The following is a 25,620-nucleotide window of genomic DNA, read 5'->3' on the forward strand; positions in this document are numbered from 1 at the left end:
GGTTCGGGCACTAACTTAGGAGACCCAGGTTCAATTCCCTCATCTGCTACAGATTTCCTATGTGATTAAGACAAGTCACTAAGTATACCTCTCTGTACCTCAGTTACCCATTTCTAAAATGGGGATAATAGCACTGCCCCACCTCACAGGGGTGTTATGGGGGTAAATACATTAAAGATTGTGAGGCAGTAATGGGGGCTATAAAAATACCTACAATAGACCTGAAATATTCAGCAAACCCAATGTAAGTGTAGCAGAATCAGGCTCCATTAATGTATCTGCGAAGTGCAGACAATGAGCTTTTCACAAGCATTGCAGAAGATACAAAATGAAGAATTTGAAACCTAAACTTCTGCAATTAATAATGACCCCTCGCTATTTCTAGGTTCATTAAATGGGAATTTTAAGTTTAGTTAGACCCTTGAAAAAGAAATACTCTTAAATGTCATTTTAAAATGTTATGATATTTAAGCAATATCAAGACTAATACAGGAGCGCATATTATTTCTACTTGTTTTTTTTCTAAATTAAACTCAGTAGCTTTTGTGTCAACAGTCTTTGAACACACGTATAAGATCTGCCTTTGTAATAAAAAATGACTTTATGGATTTTACTGAGTGTTTACAATCAATGTGCTGTACTAGGTAGCATCCAAATATTAACACTTTGAGTATTTGAAATAAAAAAATTATGCATGTGACAAAAACTACTCACGAATATGAAATAAATGTTTCCTATTTATCATGGCATAAAGAATTTTATGTAGTGTTTTACTTTGTATTTAAACTTACCCTGTATCCTGTAATGAAAGTTCCATTACTACATCCTAATTCATCTACTACCGGTCTCTCCCAGCCAATCATCATGCTGCTTTTTCCCACTGCTTTAATAATATAGACCGAACCAACTGGAGCAGGAGATCCTAGAGAGAGAGAAAACATAAAAGTAATGCAGCAAGAAGTTTCTGTCCAACAGCTTTTTAAACCACTGACATAGCATGGTCCTAACAGCGGTAAGCTACCTTTTTCTCTCCAGCAACAACCAGGGACAGGGTTTTACGTGCACACCTTCAATAGTATAAATTATAGAGGATATATGGAAACTGACATTTTATGTCTGTCCCTCCTCTTATTCCAAAAATAACATATTCTTAACAACAAAGTTCAAATGGGCTTGCAGACCTGACAAAATAAAAGGGAGGTGAACCAGTTGCTCTCAGTGGGGCACTATAAATAAAATGGAACTGACTGAGTCTAAAATGTTGTTATGAACACATGTTGTAATGCAGTGTTGGTCCCAGAATATTAGACAGACAAGGTGGGCGAGGTAATCTTTTATTGGACCAACTTCTGTTGGTGAGAGAAACAAGCTTTCGAGCTGGCACAGAGCTCTTCTTCAAGTCTGGGAAACATACTCAATGTTACAGCTAACTAAAAGATGAAACAGATTGTTTAGCATAAATAGTTAACACATATTTCAAGGGACCATTCAAGGTGCAGTGGCCAGGTAACAGCCCTTTAATCATAGGGAGGAAAGAAGGGTGGGGGGGGACGGGGACGCGGAGGCAGCTAGGGGCAACTGCTATGAGCAAATGAAATTTCATGGTCAGATCATGACAGACCCAGCCCTTCTTGGCAACCACTCTAAGTCTGGAGTTTCAGTAAGCTCTTGACACCACACAGAATGGCCAATATGGTTTAAATTGTTATAGGCCCAAATTGCGGCCTCCTCATAGCCTAGACAATGCCACTCTCCTGCACTGTTAAACACTTTTCACAATTCTGTTCCATTCCTGTACCGTCAACCTTATTGAAAAACATGCAGTTGAGTAGAAAGGAGCAGTTGGTACTTTGAGCCCATTCTTACTTTCCTTGTGCACACAAAATACCCACTAATATTAAGCAGAAGCTTGTCCTTTGCTGCTTTTCACTTGGTTAGAGAGGGAAGGGGGTTAATCTTTATAGCCCCAATTCAGCAAAGCATTTCAAGCAAATGCTTAACTTTAAGCAAGTGAGTAAATTCATCCCTAGTCAGAAAAGCTCTCAAGTTGCATTGTAAACTTAAGCACGTGCTTAAGAGTTTTGATGAACTGGGACCTATGTTTTTATTATCACCATTTCCTTAGTTTTTAATAATTAATTAGTAGTAGTAGTATCACTATAATTTCCCTTCTTATTTCTCCATCTCAGGCAACCAGAAAAGCGTTGTTGTTTATCTTTGTTCCTAATTATAGCCAGTAACTACCTTTCCACATTAAAAGCTACATAGTCTGTCATCATTTGGATCAAACTGTTGAGTCATGCATGCTCCATTTGATTTCTTCAGTGAAGAATGGTTAAAGGAGACTCCTATTTAACAGTCAAGCAGTAGAAATATCAAGGAGAAAAGCAAGATGAAATTGTAGAATATACAGCAAACACGATAATGTCTGAGAAAGAGAGCTGACAAATCCTCAGTGCATTAACTGGAAGAAGTGACACTTTATCAGAGAAGGCCGATCCTGCACCCATAATAATGAATGACAGAACTCCTCTGTGCTTACATAAGAGCAAAAGCAGGACTTAAAAACATAGTTGCACTTAACCCACAAAGGCCTAATTTAGGACAGATAACAGAGAAGGGCAGATGAGATCATAGTGAACACTGAAGCTAGAAGCCCATATTTGAACTCTGAGGAACTGAAAGAGAGGGTACTCTGTGCCTGGTTTTACCTTTGACTCTGAAATTCACTTCCCCATTAGTGTGAAACTGAATCTGAGTCAATGACCTTCAGGGCTAGTTTTAAGGTCTATCTAATCACTCAGGCCTAGAACCTTGGCATCTGTTCTGGGCTGCTTTGCCCTGAAACGGCACAAAGCAGCTGGAGAGCTCTCCAAAAGAGGTAACTGAGGAGTCCCATGACACAGAGGAATCCTAAGTGATATAAAGTGGGCATAGCCTGTGGCAAATGGAGGTCAGCTGGCAGAGAGAAGCAGGCCCAATCAGAACTGTAAAGAGTAGTTCTTCAATCCCCCATTTACTGTTGTCTTCCCCCTCACCCTTCATCTATCGTCTATGATTTATCTAGCAAACTGTAAGGCCCTTGAGGCCAGGAACTTATCTTTTCACAAGGTGCACACCTCCCAAATACAGAAGAGTTTGGTTGTGAGCTGGAATTAACCCCAGGGCTGTACTTTAGCCTTTTTAAATTTAAGAAGGGACGGGGACAAAAAACTGGCCATTAAACTAGTGCCTGCAATTCTGACTGAAGATGATTTGGGGGCATCATTTTGGGTGCCCAAAAACTTGCATTGACCGTATTGCATTGACAGCAGGCACCAAATTCAGTGTTCTGGTTGAGGCCATTTTGAAAATTTGGTCAAAGATGCGAACAGTTAACACGACCTACCTTTGTTGACTGCTGGACAGAACCAGGAATATATTCTATGTGTACAAGTGGAATGCTGTTTATTTGTGAAAGAAATTTAGTATAAGAAGGGCTTCAGGAAACACAAGAGTACTCTTCTAAAACGTATCTTGCCAGTTTCCAGGCAAGAAATTTTTTTAAATGGCTATTTGCAGGCCCCAGATACCTCTAGTATACGCCAGCTGAATACTTAAAGGATGCAACTGCCTGGGTAAGCATAAATCAAGCTCTGAGGAAATGATTCGTAAAACTGCAGCATCAGTCGCCTGAATGCTGTCACCATCAATCTACCCAAAGCATAACCTTGGTACTTCCATAGATGTTGGCCTATTGATCGAGCTCAGCTCCTTAGGTTGACTGCACTGCCTGAGTATTGATGTCTTTATTATATTTCACCTTTCTCTATTTTCATGGTATAAATTAAATAGAAAGAGTCTGTACATTTGTGTGAATTATGACTCCAGGGCAGTGACACCAGTATTCCCATCCAGGACCAACTATGAGATCATGCTTTTTATTGCATGTTCTGTTTGCACAAACAATTGGAGTTCGTTCACTTTCGGAATAAGTGAAGAATGGTCTGGATCCTCAGGTGCACCCAGTAAGTACTGAGCACAGCTAAGAGAGAAAAATGCAAAGGAGCCATTCACAATTCCCTGATCCTAGGGCAATTTTGGGTATGTCTAGAGAGCAGTTGATTTAATTAATTGTGGTGTAGATGTTCGGGCTCTGGCTGGAGCTCAGGCTCTAGGAGCCTGTGAGGGGGAAGGGTCCCAGAGTTCAGGCTGCAGACCGAGCCCAAATGTCTACACTGCAATTAAACAGCCTCTTAGTCCGTATCCCACAAGCCCAACTCAGCTGGCATGGGACAGCTGCGGGTGTCTAACTGCAGTGTAGACATATCCTTTCTGCTGGCCCATACCCAGCATAGTTAAGGAACCATTATATTGACAGGAATTGCTGGAGCACAGTGCACCATATCCATTCCCGCTTCTGTTCTTGGTATGTCCCCACTTAGTGCAGCTTTCCAGTCCTTCTGTGCCGTTCTGGTGGCAGAGGGGGCCAAAACAAGTGCCAAGATCATGGCCCATAATATCCAGAAGGGGGCCCCTATGAAAGATCATCTTGACCACTTGATTAACTGGTGCATATGAAGCTGAACACAGAAGTAAATTAGTGTAATATAATTTATTGTCTCTCCCTCTAGTTATTATAAATTAGTCCTGCTTTCTACTAAGGGCCCTGTAGAAGTGGAAAAAGGGCTCCGACTTTTGCATTTCTTGTTAGCTCCTGGTGTTTCTCTGCTCAGCTAACCTGTGTCTGTATGAGGGAAAGGGTTTATCAATCCATCTAAGTACTCACTCTCACTCTTGGCTAGTGGCTCGTTCCTTTATGCTGTCGCTCTCTTGTCATTATTCCTTGGGAGCCACAAATTGTACAGTCAGGTATAAAAAGTTACTGTACTATGGTAAAATTTAGGTCCAATCAAATGCAACTGTAGGTTAAAATGCATATTTAAAAAATAAAATCTTCCTTAACCTAATTTTACAATTCATTGAGCTGATGGCCTTCCTCTGTTGTTGGACATCCCCAATCCTAAAATAAAGAAGACGGGAGAAAATATCATGATAAATCACTCACACTCCCCTTTCCTTTGGGGGAAAAAGTCCTTCTGGAATTTCTCTTAGCCATGCCCATCAGCAAAATCTCCTAGACTGTATATATAAAGCTAAATTTACAAAGGGCATGGCCAGACTTACTGAGATAGGGAAGGGATTTATTGTTCTGTTCCGAAGTCTGTCTGGAAGGATTTGTCTGCTTTTTAAAACCCTGGAAGTTGGTACATAACAAATAATAATGATTTACACTTATATGGTGCTTTTTTATCCAAGTGTTTCAAAGCTTTTTGCAAATCCTAAGCCTCAAAGCACTTCTCTAGGACTAAAAGATTGCCTATCATTTTGCAGTTCTGTACTATGGCATAGAGATGTTAAGTGCCTTACTCAAGATCCTACACCAAGTAAAGGAAAGCCAATAATAGAACGGAAGAGTTTTGATTCCCAGTCCCATGCTACACCACACCCCCCTCCTGAGATTTAGATGTGTTGGGTTTTTCTTCCCCTTTCCAGAGGCATACTGGCTATTCCTTATTTCATACCATTGTTTCCTTTAGTCCTGAAAAGTGTTGTTGCCTCCGCTGGCTAACAGGGTATTATCACTTAACCTCGCTGAAATCAGCTATTGATTGATCAATGCATGGCAGTTCAATGGAGCAAGGTCAGCATATTCCCTCTCTTATCTTGCACCTTTCACAATAGCATCTAGAATGATATGGATGGTGCAGCTATGATGCGGAGTTCAGCTGGAAGAGTGAAAACACAGTATCTCTGCATATTGTTTACATCATCTGTGCCACAAATATCAAAGGTTTCAGAGTAACAGTCGTGTTAGTCTGTATTTGCAAAAAGAAAAGGAGTACTTGTGGCACCTTAGAGACTAACCAATTTATCTGAGCATATGCATCCGATGAAGTGAGCTGTAGCTCATGAAAGCTTATGCTCAAATAAATTGGTTAGTCTCTAAGGTGCCACAAGTACTCCTTTTCTTTTTACAAATATCAAAATTAAGTATATGTTTAAGTCAACCCCTCTAAGCTCCCCACATGCTGCAACCAAGCCCTTGCACATACAGATCACCATGATATTCTTAAGAGCACCGTACAGTTTAAAATGTAGATTTCAAAATCAGTTATTGGGTCTGCTTTTAGGATCTGCCCCATGCTTTGCAATGCGGCAGCATATCCAGGAGTTTCTTTCCATCCTTAACATGTGTGAATGCTGAATTGCCAGCAAAAGATGCTATACAGTAAAGATCTAAGGAAATTTTTCTCTCAAATCTTGTTTCAGCTCCATCACTCTTGATTATTGGTGAGGGCCAAGTTATTCACAATGTGTCTGTGAACCAGTTACTCCTGGGGGAATTCTGCGCCACTGCACATGTGCAGAATTTATGTCCCCCGCAGATTTATTTGCTTCCCCATAGAAAAATGACTGACAGGGAAGCAAAGGGAAGCCATAAGAGCGGTCATGCAACTCTCCCTAGATGTATGTTTCGAGGGCCCAGGACAGCCAGCAGAGAGATAAATTACTGTGGGGCAGGAGGAGGGACTGGGGAAAATCTGGTTGGTGGCTCCTACCCTGCACTGGGCTCAGCGGCTAGTCCCAGCTGGGCTGGGGAGGACAGGACTTCCTCTTCCCTTGCACAGCATCTGGGGTCGGGTCAGACCCACCCCCAGATTTCTCCCCCCAGCTTAAGAAAGCTCTGCAAACTCCCCCCCTCGCTTCCTGCACCCATCACTCCTCAGCTGCAGGGGGAGGGATCCCTGTACAGGGAGCTGCTCCTCCATTCATCCAACCTCTGTGCATCCAGATCCCGTTACCCAGACTCTCCTGCCAAGCCTCACCCCACTGCACTCAGAACCCCGCTCACCCTGCATTACCAAGACAAGCCACCTGCACACAGATCTTCACTCCATTGAGCCCCAACCAGCTGCATCTGGACCCCCTCACTGAGCCCCCACACCCATACCCCCCTGCCAAGCTCTATCCTACCCACACCCAGACCCCCCACCCCTGCTGAGCCCCAACCACCTTCACTGGATACCCCTGCAGAGTCCCATTACCGTTGCACCCAGAAGCCCCCAACAAGCCTCTGTGCATCCAGACCCGCCCTGCACCTGGATCCCCCACTGAGCCACCTGCACCCAGATTGCCCCACACAGAACCCTCTCAACCCACACCTGGATCCTCCCTCACTAAGATCCTGCTGTGCTGAGCCTGCCTGCCCACACCTGATGCACCTGGCACAGAGGGGCAGGACCCAGGGGTGTTTCTGGGGCAGGCCCAGTCCTCGCACTTTGTCAGGGTTGGGTGCAGCTTAATCGCTGAGTCCATGTCCCTGGAGGAGCTGCACAGTGATTTCCCACCTCTGTGCAGCCAGTGGCCTGTGCTCTCCAGTGCCATGCTGGACCCTCCACATTTATTTGACAAATAAAATTTGCAGAATTTTAAAATATTGTGCGCAGAATCTATTATTATTTTGGGGGGCGGGGCAGAATTTTTTATTTTTTTGGTACAGAATGCTCTCAGGAGTAACCAGCAGATGCAGGGAGGGGAGGCAAGGAATATAGGAACATCACTTCTGCAGTGTCATTACCAACTTTCCCTGCAAAAGCCTCTCTGCAGGATTTAGGTTCAGTTATACGGAAAGCTGGAAGCTGGGGGATGGCATCCTAACCCACCGGGATTTCTCACCTACATAATAAATTCTGTCTGGACTGTGGAACCTCTCTGACAGGTGTTCCAGAAGCCATCACTGGGGAAGGAACCCACTGGAGCACAAGCTCAACAGAAAGTGTGTTCCTGGTATGTTGTCTGACAGGCAGGATAGGTGGCAGCACTGGCACACAGTGTGGGTGTTCCCAACCTCTGGCAGATCTAGACATATTCAGCTCCTTTCCTTTTTTGGTGTGTGTGGGGTGAACCCAACCTTCATGCCCATAAAACAAGGTGAATGACACTGTGAGTGCAAACTTGAAGACTTCTTTCCTCATAGAAGGAGTGATAGGTCACTGAAACAGTACAGGGCAGTGCATTCTCTAGTCCTTTGTGCTATTGGAGACACTGGTTCTCTCAAAGTAAATGGCGAGGAAGTAGAAGAAATTTAATAATGATGCTACTTCCTTATCTAACCCATTAAGTGCTTAGATTGTAAGGTGATGGGTGCTATAGAAAACTCTTAGACAGGTCAAACTGTCATACACCATTGCAAACAGCAAACGCCTGGTCTAGACAAAAGCTCCAAAGAGCACACAAATAGGCACAGAGGATCTTGGAAAGGAAAGAAAATTAGGAGATTTACAATAATCTTATTTAAACACAAAGTGCCACCCCATCTGCAACAGGGATCAAATGACAGTTTACTATGAATTGAATAATCAAATATTAATTCTGTTTGCTTTCTGTCTAAGTTAAAGCTACTTTTAGAGAGAAAAAAAGAAAGAACTCCATAGCTGTCCAAAAGTAATATGCTGGTAACGAACATCAGCTCTCTTTCTTTCTTTCAAAAATGGAAAGCGTTATCCTGCTGAATTTTAACAAAATATTCTAGATCATTAATCAAAAATGTGTGTTCTTTACATGGGTTTTTCATTATACAACTATATGGCTAGGAAATCAAACACACTGAATGAGAATCCCCTGCCTAGACAACATCTGTTCCTTTCTTCTGACCATCTTTTTGCAAGGCGTTCTTCCGTAGCTAGGGCCAGCTGAGTCCTTGCCCGTTGAGTCCTTGCATATATGCCTCCCATTGCTATGTCCATACTGCATAATCTCTTCTATTTACCTAAAGAATAGTTTTTTTAGATCATGTCTGAATATTGCAGAGGGACAAAGAATTTGATGATTCTCGGACAGAAAGTTTCGGGGGGCAGGAGAATCTAAACAGTGAGATGCAAAAAATCTCAGGAGAATATAGAGAGGCTACAAACAAACATGTAAAAAACCCCTTTGTTCTAACATTTATGCAATATTTGCTTTTTAAAATGTGCAAATAATCTATCTATAAGGGAAGCCAAAACAGAATATTTCTGGACATTAAAAGGGGCACATTGGTCCTTATCCAAAACCAAACTGATAGCATTATCCCAAAACACTAACCAAGGGAACACACACTATATTATAGAGTGCACTACATTAATATCTGAAATAACTGTCACTTGATGTCTCAGTGTAAAATTTTCTCACCAGTGAAAATGACGGTACGAGAGCAGCTCAGGTATGTTTCTCCAAAGCATCTGCTACTACAGTTCCTGTCATAAATACAACTACCACAATACATGTAAGAGCCTCACTGCAAAACACACATTCCCTGGATGAGCAGGAGATTCACTGGAAAATTAGCAATGTTACAGTTTCAAGAGCACTAACAATGCATTATCGATAGGGTGGATGGAATGGAACCCCGGATCACTAAATCTTTGCCTCACCAGCCCCCCACGTTCACATATTCTTCCTTCTAACCACCCTGCCTTCTGGGACTCCTTTATCTTCCTCCTCCAAGCACCTCTCAAACTCCCAGTTGGATCATTCCTCTCAGTTTGTCTCCCCTTATCGGCTCCAAAAACAGTCTCTGGATTTCTCACTTCTGCGCTCATACTGCCAAGCCTAAACCTCTAGAATCTCTCTCTAATGTATCCGCAGTTATGTTCCCTATCACTGGAATTCCTACCTAGATTTTCTTTGTTCGCCACAGGCTTCTTATGTGAAATCTAGACTGTGATGGGTTGCACTCACCTTTGAGAGTGCCCCCCGGGGTCTGGGCATGGTGCTGCCATTGTCTTCAGCTCACAGCACCCCATACAGCTGTCAGCCTACCTCCGAGGATCTTCTGTGGCTCAGCCCTCTGGCTGGGTCACACAGTTCAACCCCCTTCCGGGGTACAACTAACTCAAACAGAATAAGCTCCTGGCCCTTCAAATAATTAAATCAGCAGGGTTCCTCCTGCAGCCAATGTGGCCATCAATAGGCCCTAACCTAGCCTCTTTGGCTGTGGCCTAGGAAGCATCTCTCTTCATTCCATGGGCCCCAGTCAGGCACTGCCTTGCTATCAGCAGACAGCTCCTTTTATTTTGGCCTGCAGGGCTTTGATTGGCTATTCCTGAGCCCCAGCCATTCTAGTTGCTGGAGGATCAGATGTCAATGGTTCCCAAAATGGCTTCTCCCAAGATGCTTTTCTAGGCAAGCCTGAAGGTCTAAAAGTACTTGCTGCTCTTTTCCTCTCAAAAATCTGTTTCCTGGGGCAGGGTATAGCAAAGCAGTGGGACCTCCAGCAGCGGGTCATGAAGACCTGGTACGCCCTGTCATATAGATTATAACATTGTTCTTTGTAGGAGACACCCAAACAGTCTTATGTGGGACTCAGGCCAGAACTCCATCCAAGGAGGAGTCCAAAAGCACTGAGAAAGTGATTCTCACAGCTTCTGAAGAGGGTGTGGGGTACATTTTGTTCCATTGCACTTTGGGGAAATGGAAGATAAGCTCCACAGGGAGCTATATTTCCATTTTCATTGCAATGGAAACCTATTGATTGCAAACAGGATGGGATCTGTGGACTTTCCTGCTGGATGCCTGGGACATTGCTCTATCTGGCAAGAGGTCTCAATGGAGATAGGTAAAGAGTAGATACAAAATGGTTTTCAGGAAGGGTTGGGGCTAAAGGCTCACTCCTCCATTCCCTCAGCTCCAGGATTAGTGGAGTCATTTGGATTATTTATTCTTATTATTCATTTTATGTTGGGCACTCAACTCAAGGACACAGCATAAACATTTAGAGTTTGATGCCACACAGAGAGGATGCAGATATTACAAGTATAAATGCAAAGTCAAATGTAGGGCACAGGGCAACCAATTCCATAAATGAGAGCACCACCGAGTCAGCCCTATCTGGTCACAGGAGCATTTAGCTCATTATCATGAGGAGGACTGCAGTCAAGCCCTTGTCCGGCTATACTGAAAGAAGGACATGAGACACTGATATGGATTTAATCAGGCCACAACTTTAACACTAGAGGTCTGGGACTACCTGGCAGATAAAAGTGTACAGTGCAGGCAATTCCATGTTCATTCAAATAATTACCCAGGGCTTCCATCAGCCCCCTTTCATTTTCCATCCAGGTCCACCAGCCAACCCATGGCTTGGACCTTACCATCCACCCCTCCCCCATCATAGGAGAGTTAAGGTGGGCTAAAAGAAAGTGGGGTTGGGTCCCTGCTGTACCATTCATAGGTGCCCCACCTCCCCCCCCACCCCAACACACTTGTTTCATTTCTTTAACCAGCACCTCCTTTACCAGGCCATTTATCTGGTCACTGGATGCCTTCCCCATGGAGTATCTGCACTGGACATCCGCCCCACACTTACAAAATAAGTTGTGACATGCAGCCTAACCACTTTTTCTCCTCACCATAATAGGTCCTCCCTGATACCCGCTGTGGAGAAGGTGAAAAAACTACACTCCAGAAAGCCAATATGGTGGTGAGGGATAAATTCCTTCCCAGCCCCCTCACAAACGAGTGACTATGCCCACAGCAAGTCCTAACCCAACCTGATATTCGCACCTCGGGATGAGGGAGGGTGGGTGCTGCCTTGCCTGCTGCGTGGAGAAAGGGCTTCCAATGCCAGGGCTTGCACCTTTTAAAGCCTTTCCAGGCGGTGAGTGAGCACTGCAAAGCTGAGCATCACCCTCCTTTTTGCAGCAGTTTCTGACCTCTTCCCCCCCGGCCCACTGTTTCAGGTGCAGTGTGGTCAATTTCCTTAGACTTGTCAATTCTCTCTCCTAGCCTTTTTCAACCTGCCTTCTTGAAAGGAAGTGGGTGTACAGAGGGCTTAAGATTTACTATACTTAGCATATAACCTCATGTGAATTCATTTGTGGCCTCCACTTGCACTTACACTGGAGTAAAACCACCTTGCAAAGGCTTTAGTAGGAAGTGACAACTGTTTGAGAAAGATTGAAGCTGAGCAAAACTCCAGATACAAGAAACAGCTGCCACTAAATTGCTTATTTGATGCTGAATCAGCACATTTGGAAGCAGTACTTGCTCTCACTGATCAGCTCGGGTGGGGTTGTCTCCTGACACAGCAATTTAGCAGAAGCAGCAGAAGCTATTTTAATTTAGAGCAATTCAGTGGGTGAGTTTCCAAGTGATCTGAGGCTGATCAGCCACTCTTCCTTATGGCAACTAATTAAAAAACAACCAGCATAGGATCATATTTACTTAGAGCTATAAAGTATCCATCTCCAATAACTACATTTCAGATGTACATGATTAAACAGAAATCAAACTTCGCTATTCTTAATGCCCAGAGAAACCAGCCATCTGAACAAAACTGGGAAAGAGAAAATGACACAGAAAACCTGGTGAAAAGAGAGAGGCCAAAATGATCAAAAACATACAGGATTGAATGCTAGACAGGGATGACTCACTGTCTATTTTTTTTTACAGACTAAGCCCCTACAGTTTCCTTGGCTGGTCTCCATCTGGTCATGCTGCAGTGTCATTTTTGCAGCAGTGCAACACATGATGTTTCCAATGCAAAGTGTTTTTTAGACACTCAATGTTACCCATCCTGCTTTTCATCCTTAAGGAAGTACGCCTTTCCTCTCCAGCCACCAGCCAGAAGGACTGCAATTCTCACCCACTCCTTCCTGCTTCTACATACACATGGATTCTGTAGAAGTTTAAGGGAATAGATACCAGTGATGCTCAATTCACAGAACTATGCTGATAACACAATGGTCCAACTGTGAATATTTTTCAGGCTAAAGCAGTGCTGTCCATTGCAAGCACTTATCTACCTTATGACATTATCTGCAATAGAAATTCTGTAAGAGGGGGCTGGTAACATGCTAGAATTGTTTGCTCAGTAACAGGAAATAGATTTCAGTCTTCATTGCCCCACTGGTATGTTATAGTGGAGTTATTCTGAGGTCTCTCCTCTGATCACTAAGCAATCAAATAACCTCGCCGTACCTGACAGAAAAGATAAGAATAGAAAAGACTACTGAAAATATGAGTTCCTGCCCTCAGATTAGTTCTATGAGAAACACGGCATTAGCCAATGACCATATACATCCCAAGTATTAAAATAACAGTTTCCCCTCAGATAAAAAAGGAGGTTCCATAAAGATATTGATCCATCAGCCATAATTCCAAATCCCAGGTAGAAGTCTCCAGATTAAAAATTAGGTATAGAAATAAAGTAAAATTTTCATAGGTACCCAAGTCACTTAGGACCTAAATCACATTTTCAAAAGTGGCTTAGAAACTAATTGAAAGGCAATAGGACTTTGGTGCCTAAGTCACTTTTGAAAATAGAATATTAGGCATTTTGGAAAATTTTACCATAGCCCATTTGTCGATCTATGTTTATCTGATCTGTATAGAGGGCCCTTTTGCTACAAAGTACTACCACCTCCAAGTATATCTTGTGAAGGGAAGACAGGACTCAGTATGTATGTTTTACATAAACATGCACAGAATTATGGAATGGGATCTCCTTGACTGAAAAGTGAAAGCTGTTTTCTCAGACTCCAACAGAATCATTTCTAAGTGGTCCAATGTAATCTAATATTTTGCATTTAGAATTCAGCAATTTCATTGCAACAAAACACAATTTTCTGTGTAATAGCGTTGCAAATTATCTCTCACAAGACTTCACAGCTTTGCTGTCCATAACAGAATTGTAAAGTCAAATAAAAAAACAACAAAGGCAGAGAGAGAATTTACGAGATATATGTCAGACAAAACACATATTTTGGACTAGGATTTGAAAGGAGATGGAAAATCTGAGCAGTGGAAGGATACAGGATAGCTGCTCCAGATAACAAGAGCTGCAGGAGAGAAGGTTCTCATACCAACGGACACACGCTTATGTGGCCAGCTCTTGGGAAATAAGAGAGGGAAGGAGTTAAAAGAGACAGAAGGCCTGTAGGATGGCCAGGCGTGAGTCTATGGAGGATTTTAAAATCAGAGAGGGCATTTTAGAACTGAAATGAATGAGCCTTCAGGTGAAGTTTTCTTAGGTTGCACTGAAAGTCTAAGTTGTCTGAGGTCACTCTTAATGTGATCATGCTTCTTTGCACGTCTGAGAAGGGCAAGGAGGAGGTGTTTTGCATCTTTTAGAAAGCCAGTCCCACCAAAGGCCATAGAAAAGGGAGATTCATGTACTAAACAAATCTAAATGTCATAGTATTTACATTATTTATGTTTTTATTTTTCATATGCATCCTTCTGCTGGTTATTTAATTAATATCTGTATATAATGTTGGGGTCAGAAAGAAACTTCCCTAGTGTGCAGATTATTCCACTGTAGAGTTTCTTGAACCATTCTGTGAAGCATCTGGCAATAGCTACTGCAGTGACAGAACATAGGCTAGATGGGCCATGGTCTGAGCCAGTATGGTAATTCCTATGTTCCTATAGTTGACACATGGAAAGCATGACATGGATATCTCTCCTCCCAAACCTGAAGAAAATCTCTGTTTTAAGAAGTGGCCCCCAATATGAAAACCATTAATCTAACAGACTTTTCTTTTATTCTAATCTATTTTATGTTTTTAAAAATATTTCTGCTCCAGTAAAATGTCTCATATTTTACAGAAGCAATGACCACCTGCCTCGGTGGAAGAATATGGACCCAAGACAGAGCAAAAACTTACCTGCACCCAATACCTTTTCCTGCCACCCACCTGAGACAACTAAATGTAAGTCTGCACCTGCGGGAAAAGAGTCTTTTGTTCCAAAAATTAAGAAAGCTGCTTGGTGAACCTGAGCAACTCATAAGTGAGAGACAAACAAAGTGCAACATATGTGTTAAATGTAATAATGCACACTCCATATGGATGGAATAGCTAAGTTGCCCTCTGGTTTGAAAGAAATCGAACAGATTGCTTAGAAATATGTAAACCCCATTTCCGTAGTGCAAGGAAGCAAACTCCATCCAGATGGAGAACATAAAAAGTATCAACTGGCACATTTTACTCACAGAAGGTCTTTTCTCTACTGACCACTCAGTTTACAAGGGGGTTCTATTGTGGCCAGGTCCCCCGTGCAGAGAGAGTGGTAAAGAGCACCATTTGTCATTCACTCATTCAAAACACAGCACATTTAAAGGCTTCCCCAATAAGGGATTGATATCACCTGAGGGGGGGGGGAAAAAAGCCTCTCTCAATATGTCATCATCATCATGGCAAATACCAAAGGGACATAAGCCTCATTGCAGATGGAGCACCAGCTAGGTCCTTAAGGTGGTCTGGCTGGATATTCAGTTTATGTGCCACTGAAACTTTTGGCAACCATATGCTCACTGGCTGTGTAGCAGCATTTCTTGGTAAACATGCTTCAGAATTCATTGGTCTCCCATCCTTATGTGTCCATACCAAAAAAGCTTCCAAAACTGAACCAGTGCTGAGGGAGGTGGTTGCTGGGTTTGGCTTTGAATATCCCCATTCTTGATCGTGTCCAGCCACTACTATTGAGCAGCTGATGAAGATGATGAGAATCAAAAGCATCATTCTGGTGCTTTTCAGCCTTCCTCAGTTCCAGGTTTCACTGCCATACAACATAGTCGGTATAACCATGGTTCTATAGATCTGCAGCTTCATAGCAAGTTTAATGTCACAACGTCCCCACAGAGGCTGCTGAACGGCCCCAAACATGGTAACAGCTGCTGATACATGAGTGCTCACATCTTTCAATTATCCTCCAGCACTGCCTATGACACTGCCCAAGTATTTGACAATTGCCACCTGTTTGTTGTCCCACTGAGACAGGTTAACGCTGAGCTGGTTGTAATCTGGAGCTGGAGACTGCTTAAGGGTAATGACTAAGGACTTAGTTTTATCTGGATTAATAGCAAGACCATGACTGCTCCTTCTTGCCTGACCAAATTGGCCATCAGCAGCAGTGATTCACCAAATGGAGCCAATAAGAAAATGTCATCGGTTCTCCAAGCAAATGGTGGTCAACTGAACACCATCCAAATGTGCATTTGTTTAAAAACTACAATCCTGACAGCTTCCCATTAACTCCAACATTTGGTTGAGAGTTATATTTTCTTTGTGAATTGGGAGTCAATTCCAGAGCCTCTTGATTGTTCACAGTACAAGCCTTTCCAGCAGTGCTATTGCTTAATGAGTTTTTAAGAAAAACAAACCCTCAGTTTCAATAAGTCAAACCCTGGTGTCCTTGCTCAGGTGGCTTTACTACGTGTGACACTTCAATGGAAGCTTCCCTTCATAAGGAGACCGAATGCTTGGCCCAATATGAATCCGTGACTGAGTTAAATCATTTAGGGGGAAGATTTTCAAAGGCAAAAAGGGCAGTTAGGCACCCAGCTCCCATGAAAAGTTAATGAGATCTGGGCACTTAGCTCCTCTGTAACATTTTTAATACTATAAAATTATTTCTCTGTAATTGAAGCCTGAAGAGGCATTTTCTTATGTTTATTAATATTTATCGCTTGTATTACTGAGTCAGATGGATGTCTCCTGGCTATGTTTTTTTTTTTCTTGTAACATGGTTTTCTTTAGCCTGGAAACTTAATACTATGCAGGTCCAGCCTTTTAGATGAGAACTGCTATACAAGAACAGCTGTGGCTGAGTGACAGAATTAGACAAAATGCTTCCTGTTTGACTGGGCCATGTAACACAGCCCTTTACTTTCCATTACTTTTTGAGTTAAACTAGTGACATAGGGCTATGGGGCAGGGCCTAAATTGATACATAAGGACTACCGTTCTTCAAGGTGGTGGGTGCCCTCAAGTCCTTCAGCTTCAATAATTCTAAAATATCAGGGATCCCACTGTTTCAGGAAAGGAAGAGAAGCAAGAGTCAAGAAAGTGAAAATGAACAAAGCACCAATAACATTACTCACAGCTCTGGAGTCTACGTAAGAATGCTCAATCTAATAACAAAAGCGCTCAAACACTGATACACTGGAACTGATACACGTAAATTGTGCACGAGCTATGATTACTATGGTGTCCCACTACCACAGTATCATGGGTAAGCCCAACAGGCACACTGCACTTGGTTGCACAATATGCTCCTCCAAAAGGTCAGGAAACAAAGAGATTAAATGATAGAAAAGGGGAAGGTAGGGGGAAGGTATGAAGGATATTATGCATACCCAATGTAAAGCACATTGATGGAAATGGAATTCTTTGCACTGATATCAAGGGGCACTGCCTCAGTCTCCTGGTTATGTTATTCAGTTAAGTGATTTTGTGAGAATTAAAAGGAACAAGCCCCTAAGTTTCCAGGGGGTGTGAGGAGAGACAGAAAACAGAAGTATTATGGCCTTGGTTTAACAGAGAACATAGAAACAGGCACAATCTGATGTTTAGCATAGGATTCAAGTCTAGTTCTCCATGTCCAATATGTAAATTATATGGAGGAGATTATGTGACCTCTTTTCTGATTAGAGTTGGTTTGGGGAACAAAATCTGAGTTTCTTTATATTCAAAAGGGTTAGTATCTACCATCAACACAAATTACCACAGCATAATAATAATAGTACAATTACTTTATTTACAAAGTGCCTCACTTCCAAGGCACGCAGGGAGTTGCACAAGCAATTTAAATATAGTCCTTTTAAAATAGAAAGGAAAGAGCTTCTCCCTCACTGGAGAATTTTGATATCTTTTTCATTTACTGCCATTATCTGAGGTGGCCAATTCTTTTACTCATGGCGGAGCAATTTATGAAACTGAAGGCTGCGTTTGTCAGTGTTATTATTCTCTGCTCAGCACCCAGCTTGCCATTGTGGACAGTCACGCTCATCCTCTGCAGACACATATTCTTCTGGCAATTTGTAGGAATAGGCGAGATTATTTTTATTCTGACTTCCCTCCCCCTGCCTAGGCGCCAGCAAAGATGTGTATCAACCAGCTTCATTCTCTTTTTAATAGCTGCTTATTAAATTAAGGAGCATGGGAATTAAGGGAATTAGGAGGAGGACACAAAGCAGGCCTATTGACCCCAATATGAAAAAAAAACATGCTTAAACAGCCTCATAGAGAGAGGAAGGTACTTAACTACAGAAGGGATTTCACAACAGGTCAGGCTTAATCTTTCATGTATTTGACTATGTCCCTTTATACACTGTTCTTCTGCCTTCTGCAGCAGAGATATTTAATATTATGTAAGAGGAAATATGTGCTCAGCTCTCAGATAAACAGTGAGTTTGTCTTCTCCTTGCTCATGGGCTCATGAGTATTAGTGCAGCTGTTAGACCCATTGCCTGACCTGCATGTGCACATAATCTCTGACTTCCTGGACATGAAGAGAATCTCTCTCAGGTATGTATAATTGAAGGCCTCTACATACATAAATGAGATTTTCCTTTGTATTTCACATAACTGTAAGACATTTACCAATCGGCACCTGAATACCTACAACAAAACCAGTATAGCTCATTAGTGTCAAAATAAAGGCAGAAACATACGGCTAATGGGAACCGAAAGGACAAGGGCAAACCCATTAGTCCTCAGGCAAACCTCACAAAAGGAGCCAGTTCCCAAATAATAGAAAACATAGGGATGAAAAGCTGATAACAAATACAAACAACCAGAAAATGAGGGAAAGGGGATCACACCCAGGAGAGGAGGAGTGCAAGAGAACTGTAAAGACGGCAGAGATGTACAGAACTCAGCCACACAGCAGCCCCTTATTCAACACTTCTTCCTATACAGCAAATCATATAAGAGGAAAGAAAAATAGCAATAGCCCCAAGCAAAGCTCCAATCACAAAGAGACAGACAGCACTGGTGTCATCCAGCTGCTCCCCACCTCTAGCTTTTTGAAGCCTGCTCACCAGAGGGGACTGCCTGCAACTAGCTGTAAGTGCAGGTGGGGGCTACTCAGAGATGTAGTCCTAAACCCAGAAATGGGAAAGCAGAGAGGCAGCACACAGCAGATGTTTAGGATAGTGGACAGCAATAAAAGCTAGCAAAGTCCTGCCTTTCTTGTTGCTTTGCAGGTAGAGTGGCTGGTTGGAGACATGAGAGAAAGAATTTCTTGTGGTTCTCAGGTTCTGAGAAGTATTACAAAAAAGTGAGAATGTGCTTACGGGGCTTCCCACCTGAAGCAGCTTTTACCAGCCAGTCATGAATGTGCTGCATCACATTGTGAGGCCTGGGCCTTTCAGATGCTCTTGCTATTTGTCTAAATAAAATTAGTAAAAACCCAAGGAAGGTGGAGGCATGACAATCTCTGTATTGTAATATAATTTTCAAGCAACAAGAATAGGACTTCTGTCAGTCCCTCCATCCATGTTTTTATACCATGCCCATCACTACTGTGTTTGGGCACCTATTTCTGTTCTTGTGAGAACAGGAAACGAAGAGTCTTTGTTTGCTTTTATCTGTTGATGTTAAGCAGGGAATCACTTGTCCAAATCAGATGCATAGCCTACCACACAGGTGATATATCTAATCTGAGGTAATTGATGATGCTGATTAATTGTTCCAAGTAATGAGTAGAAGGGAACATTTAATATATTGAGATTTGGGGGCAGATTCATCCGTACACTGGCTGCTTTGAGCCATTCCTGTTTTAACCGACTGAGGAAGCCAGACTTACAGCTGATTTGCATCACCAGAGTGGCACAAAGTTGCTAAAACATAACGGTGAATCTGACCCATCATCTATCATATGATACTCTGGTTTGCCACTGGATTGTTATAAACTGTTTTTTCCAGAAGTTATAACTTTTTATCTCTTCAGCATTTGTTTTATAACCCTGAATTCTGTAAGGAGTGAACACATCATTTTGCTTGAATTATGGCGGTAGAGGGGTTAACAAAAGTCCTCTAGTGATTAACTATCTGAGTTTGGATTTTCCCAGGTAGATTTAATCCTGGACAGCAAAGGTGCAGAGTATAAGGTATAAACACATGGTAAAAAAAATAATGAGAAGGACACATGGACCCAGTCATTCATTATTGAGAATGCTGATTCATAGCTGCAAAAATACTCCTGTCTTGTGGAAGTAGAGAGGCCTAAGAGAGGAATGTCTAGCTATGTCCCTTGTTAGTTTGATTGGGTTTAAACATAGGTCTTCTAAGGCTATGTCTACACTACGAGCTAAGTGTGTGATTCCCAGCTCACATACACATACTCACCATAACTCTCATTGAGTTAAGGCTGGTCTTCACTATGGGGAGATCAACACTGCTGCAATCGATGCAGCAGGGATGGATTTAGTGGGTCTAGTGAAGACCCGCTAAATCGACGGCAGAGCACTCTCCGGTCGACTCCGGTACCCTACCTCTCTGAGAAGAGTAAGGGAAGTTGACTGGAGAGCATCTCCCATCGATGCAGAGCAGTGAAGACACCCGGGTAAGTCCACCTAAGCTACGTCGACTTCAGCTACATTATTCACGTAGCTGGAGTAGCATAACGTAGGTCGACTTACCCCCATAGTGAAGACAAGCCCATAGTATGAGTATAAATAGCAGTGTAGCTGTGGTAGCACAGGCAGCAGCAGTGACAACACAGCTTGACAGTGCCGAGTATGTACCCACCAGCTTCAGGTGGGTTTGTACTTGGCATGGTTAAGCTGTGCCGCCATTGCCCATGTTATCATGGCTACACTATTTCTACTTGCACTAGCTCAAGGAGAGTTAGTGTGAGTATCAATATGGGAGCTGGGAATCTCAAGGTTAGCTCAGAGTGTAGACATAGCCTAAAAGGCACTCATTCTCTCCTCATGCCCCACTTCTTTTTTCCCTTTGCATTTGCAAGTAGGAAAGGGGGCCACGCAAAGAGCTCTGCCCACTGTTTAACACTCCTGGTGCTTATAACAAGCCTACACTTGTACTAGAAGGCAACAACCTTACACACAATGTACTTCACCATGCAAAGACATCCAGGATCAAGGCCGCAGAAAGGACAATGGTAATCTTCCTAGCACAATATTATGAGCCAGAGCTTCTGAAACAGTCAGTTTTCCATTCTAGCACCTTCGGTCATCCTATTTATTCCCCTGGAGAAGAAGTCTCAACAGAAATGGACTAAAATCAAAGCTACCAGCTGGCTGACCTGATGAGACTGTAGATGTACAAAGAGAGGTAGGCATTTCTTGATTTAATCAGGCCTTTAGCAAAAGGACTGCACTGTAGAAATCTTGCTGCACACTTCATCTGGCTTCAATAAGTGGCTTTAATGCTAGTCAGCTTAAGGCCTGAACGAAAAAGCTATCTCTAAGAAGAAATTAAGTCAGTGTCTTTCTACAGCAGGAGTGATGTCCACTAGATACATATGCTTTCTTAAGGACAGAAGAAATATGTTGTATGTACCTTAAATACAGGGGTCCAAATTCTCCTTGTACTTATACTGATGCTAATCAAGAGTAACCTCACTAACTCAGTTTCTTCACAGACCTGATGGACTCAGAGGAAGATTGACCCCTGGTTTTCTTATGCAAATTACATGATACAAAATACAAGATATGCAGGACATGAGGACATAATATAGTCCTTAGTTATAGTGGAATTTAATATCCATTTTATGGGAACTCAAAATCTGCAAGTGAACCGCAGTGGATGCTGGCATAACCCACCACTTTTGTAATGAAAGCCACGAGTTTTGCCAACTTATCTCCTTTCAAAGGTTCTCCAGATCCTCCCCCTTCCCTAGTGGAGATTCCTTGACTCCCAAAGGGCTACACAGACATGTGTGTTCCTTTGGGAATCTCTTGAATGTCCTGGAATTAATGACACTACAACTGGAACTTTATTATTTATGGGAAAGCTATTTCATGTCTTTTTTAGAGGTTTCTAAAATGTTATTGATAATCATTTCAATTTTCACTTTCAAAACTGTACACTAAGGAAGCCTGGAGTTACAGGTGGTAAGGTATGAAAAATTGTGTGAATAATATTTTTAAAACAATTCTAAGATAGTTGTTTTGAAAAATATGTGGGATATGCAGAATGCATGATGGTGTGGTATATGGGTTTTATTGGCATTCTTTTACAATGACCTTCATAACTCATTTATGGCCTCTCAAGATAGTGTTTTTAAATTCATAGCCCCCCCCCCAAAAAAAAGAATTGGACAGGAAGGGAATAGGATAGGATTTAGGCATGAGCTTTTTAGTGAAACTGAGAGTCAAAGAGGGAGAAAGCATCTTTAGAGATATTATTGTTTTTCTTGTTCTAATAAAGTTTCTTGTTCAGTGTTGGAAGAAAGTGAATGCTTTTTTACCATTCTCACATGACAATGCTTATCAACACTTTATTCATCAGATCACCATATACTTCATATTATATTTATTCTCTATTGATTTTTTAAAAGAGTTTGACCTTAAGATTAAATGCTTTGGCTTTAAGACTGGGAATCTCAAGTGTAAAAAATAATAAAATCTGGGCAAATATTGCAAAAATATGCTCACGAACACTCATTTCAAAAGGTACTATCAACCCTATTTATTTGTTTTCTGTGAACTTTTGCAAGAATTTGGGTGGGAAATGAAAGTCTTGTGAATCTGTCAGCAGCTTCATGCTAAAAGTGTTTGTGTGGCTGTCAAGTTTCCTTCCCCACTCTGAACTCTAGGGTACAGATGTGGGGACCTGCATGAAAGACCCCCTAAGCTTATTCTTACCAGCTTAGATTAAAACTTCCCCAAGGTACAAACTATTTTACCTTTTGCCCTTGGACCTTATGCTGCCACCACCCTGTTAAACAAAGAACAGGGAAAGAGCCCACTTGGAGACGTCTTCCCCCCAAAATATCCCCCCAAGCACTACACCCCCTTTCCTGGGGAAGACTTGATAAAAATCCTCACCAATTTGCATAGGCGAACACAGACTCAAACCCTTGGATCTTGAGAACAACGAAAAAGCATTCAGGTTCTTAAAAGAAGAATTTTAATTGAAGAAAAAGTAAAAGAATCACCTCTGTAATCAGGATGGTGAATACCTTACAGGGTAATTAGATTCAAAACATAGAGATTCCCTCTAGGCAAAACCTTAAGTTACAAAAAGACACAAAAACAGGAATATACATCCCATTCAGCACAGCTATTTTACCAGCCATTTAAACAAAACAGAAATCTAATGCATATCTAGCTAGATTACTTACTAAGTTCTAAGACTCCATTCCTTTTCTGTTCCCGGCAAAAGCATCACACACACAGACAGACCCTTTGTTTTCCCTCCACTCCAGCTTTGAAAGTAACTTGTCTCCTCATTGGTCATTTTGGTCAGGTGCCAGCGAGGTTATCCTAGCTTCTCAACCCTTTACAGGTGAAAGGGTTTTGCCTCTGGCCAGGAGGGATTTTATAGTTCTGAATACAGAAAGGTGTTTACCCTTCTCTTTATATTTATGACAGTGGCCATATCGGAATCCATTTTCCTTCCATTCATAAATGTTTTGATCATCCAGCTGGAGCAGAAATAATATCATTTGATTAAGGTAACCACTCACAGGCCACAATTAACAAATAGAGAATTGCTAAAGACTTAAATAATGGGAAAGCAATCCATGGCCACATGTTCATGTAACATGTTTATTATTTACCCAGTTCTGATTTTTATTGAAATTGTTCACACAGAATAAAGGGCTACAGACATTAATGTATTCTTTATGAACAGTTCGCCAAGCCCTAGTGGTAAACCCAGAGTCCCAGAGGGCCTCAACTTGGCAGGACACCAATATATGGACCATCTGGCCTGTGATTGGTACAGTTTGGAGCTAGCTTCTATACATAATGAATTATTATATTTAAAGAACTTGAAGGACATGGTTTGTTGATGTAATACATCCTCTAGTCTTTATCCATATATATAGGTACAAACTGATCTATCATTTCTCACTTGAAAACTCTGTTGGGTGCCGGGCAGGAGACAGATGGAGGGGAAGATTAAGGAAGTAAAACTTCAGGTGAACTGCCTTTTCTTATGTTGTTGAATACAGCAATCTATGGGGGGTTACCATTAAAAAGTTGGCATTTTCCCAGCACAGTATCTAAAATTCTACATTTGTCCATTATACTGACAAGAAAGCTAACTTATAACTGTTAGCCAATAGTAACTAACAGCAACCACTGTATTTGCACTTATTTTTGTATTTAGAAATAATATACTTTTTAATATGTAGGGATTATTCATATTTAATTGAAGTCCACTGTGTCTAAAAAGACACAATCTTGCATTTGTTTAATTAATCCATTTGCTTTATTTGATAATTCTCTTTTACACTATAGTAGTGGTGTTCAAAGGAAATGTTTATCAGAATCTATTACACCATATATACTGGTGCACATATGCAAAACATACTCCGGTAAGTAACCCTATTCACACAGGTATTCCCACGGATTATTCACAAGTTTGGCCCCATCATCCCATTATAGGGCCTATCGTCTTATGTATTAACATGTTTAATATACCAGGGTTTGGTCTACAGGCTAAATTTATGAGTAAATATCCATCTCCTAGCTGATATCAGGAAGGAAAAGCTTCAATAAAAATGACTATTAATGTACTTTATCATTTTACCAATACAAATATTGCCATTTTTTACATATACATGTTTTTCATATTGGAAGCTTGTTAGCATTAAGCAAGGTAGTTTGACATTTTATTTACTATGTGTTTGTGTCTATAGAATTGTTGGCTAAGCTAAGAGATGCCATAGTGCTATTTTGACCATCAGCAGCAGGAGCCTGAGTTTTGGAGCGCCAAAGGGGATCTTATCTGTCTGGAGAGTATGCTGAGATATTGTTCTGCTTTTCCCTTGGGAGCTGGTGCGTATTTATTATAGAAGGCGCCGAACAAGGATCAGTTTCATTATTGTCATGTGTAATTGCACCCTTACCGTCCCAAGCAAAAACCAGATGTTTCCCCATGAAAATACAGCCCTTGTACATATGTGTTAAGGTGTCCTCACAACAAGTCAATGCCATGCATTTCTGATCTTTAAAGGGCAGAATAATGGGCAAAATAGTCACCTGCTGGGCCAAAAGAATGATCAACCAGCTCAGAAAGGAGGAGTGTGTAACTGATACATGCCAAAATGGGTACTTCACTGATAAAAAAAATAAAAATCCTGTTTTAAAAAGTACAGAATGATGGTTCCTTTACATCTTCTGAACTGGCTACACAATAGAGAATTTCTGGGATTATACTGAATTATACTGGGAACTCAGTATAATCCAAGGCTCCAGTGGCTTTGGCATTTTTACCACCATGTTCATGGTTTAAGCTGCTAAAAAAATGGTAAACTGGTGACAGTACTGGTGGGAATGTTTTCCTAAAATTCACTTGTGCAGACATCTAATACAGTTTTATATAATTTTAAAAGTTATTCCTTGTGAAATAAAGCTTTCCAAATGGTAATTAAAACTCTTAGAGCCACTCCACTGAATCACTTAATCCTTCTTCTTGAAGCACTATGATTACCCTGTATCTCCCTATATATCCTATATTGCCTTTTTAATCTCATCTATTCGCATGTCCATGTCAAACTCTGACTCTGAGAACCAACAGCCTCCATCACTGACTGATTTGTGGGGTTTTCTGCTTTTATGCATCTCTTCCAGGTGCTATCCACAACTAAGAATAGAGGACAAGAGAAAAACGCTAC

At 41.7% G+C, this 25,620-nt stretch overlaps 1 protein-coding gene across 2 annotated transcripts in view; it reads right to left on the reverse strand.

Moving 5' to 3' along the window:
* LOC141986786 (uncharacterized) overlaps window positions 1-25,620 on the reverse strand; it is a 76,803-nt gene that overhangs the window by 38,116 nt on the left and 13,067 nt on the right. For both annotated transcript variants that reach the window (XM_074951709.1, XM_074951708.1), the window contains exon 7: window positions 792-922. In XM_074951709.1, coding sequence (XP_074807810.1) covers window positions 792-922 — 131 coding nt within the window. The remainder of the gene's footprint in view (window positions 1-791; window positions 923-25,620) is intronic.

The sequence above is a fragment of the Natator depressus genome, chromosome 4 (assembly GCF_965152275.1).
Source record: "Natator depressus isolate rNatDep1 chromosome 4, rNatDep2.hap1, whole genome shotgun sequence".
Classification (NCBI taxonomy): domain Eukaryota; kingdom Metazoa; phylum Chordata; order Testudines; family Cheloniidae; genus Natator; species Natator depressus.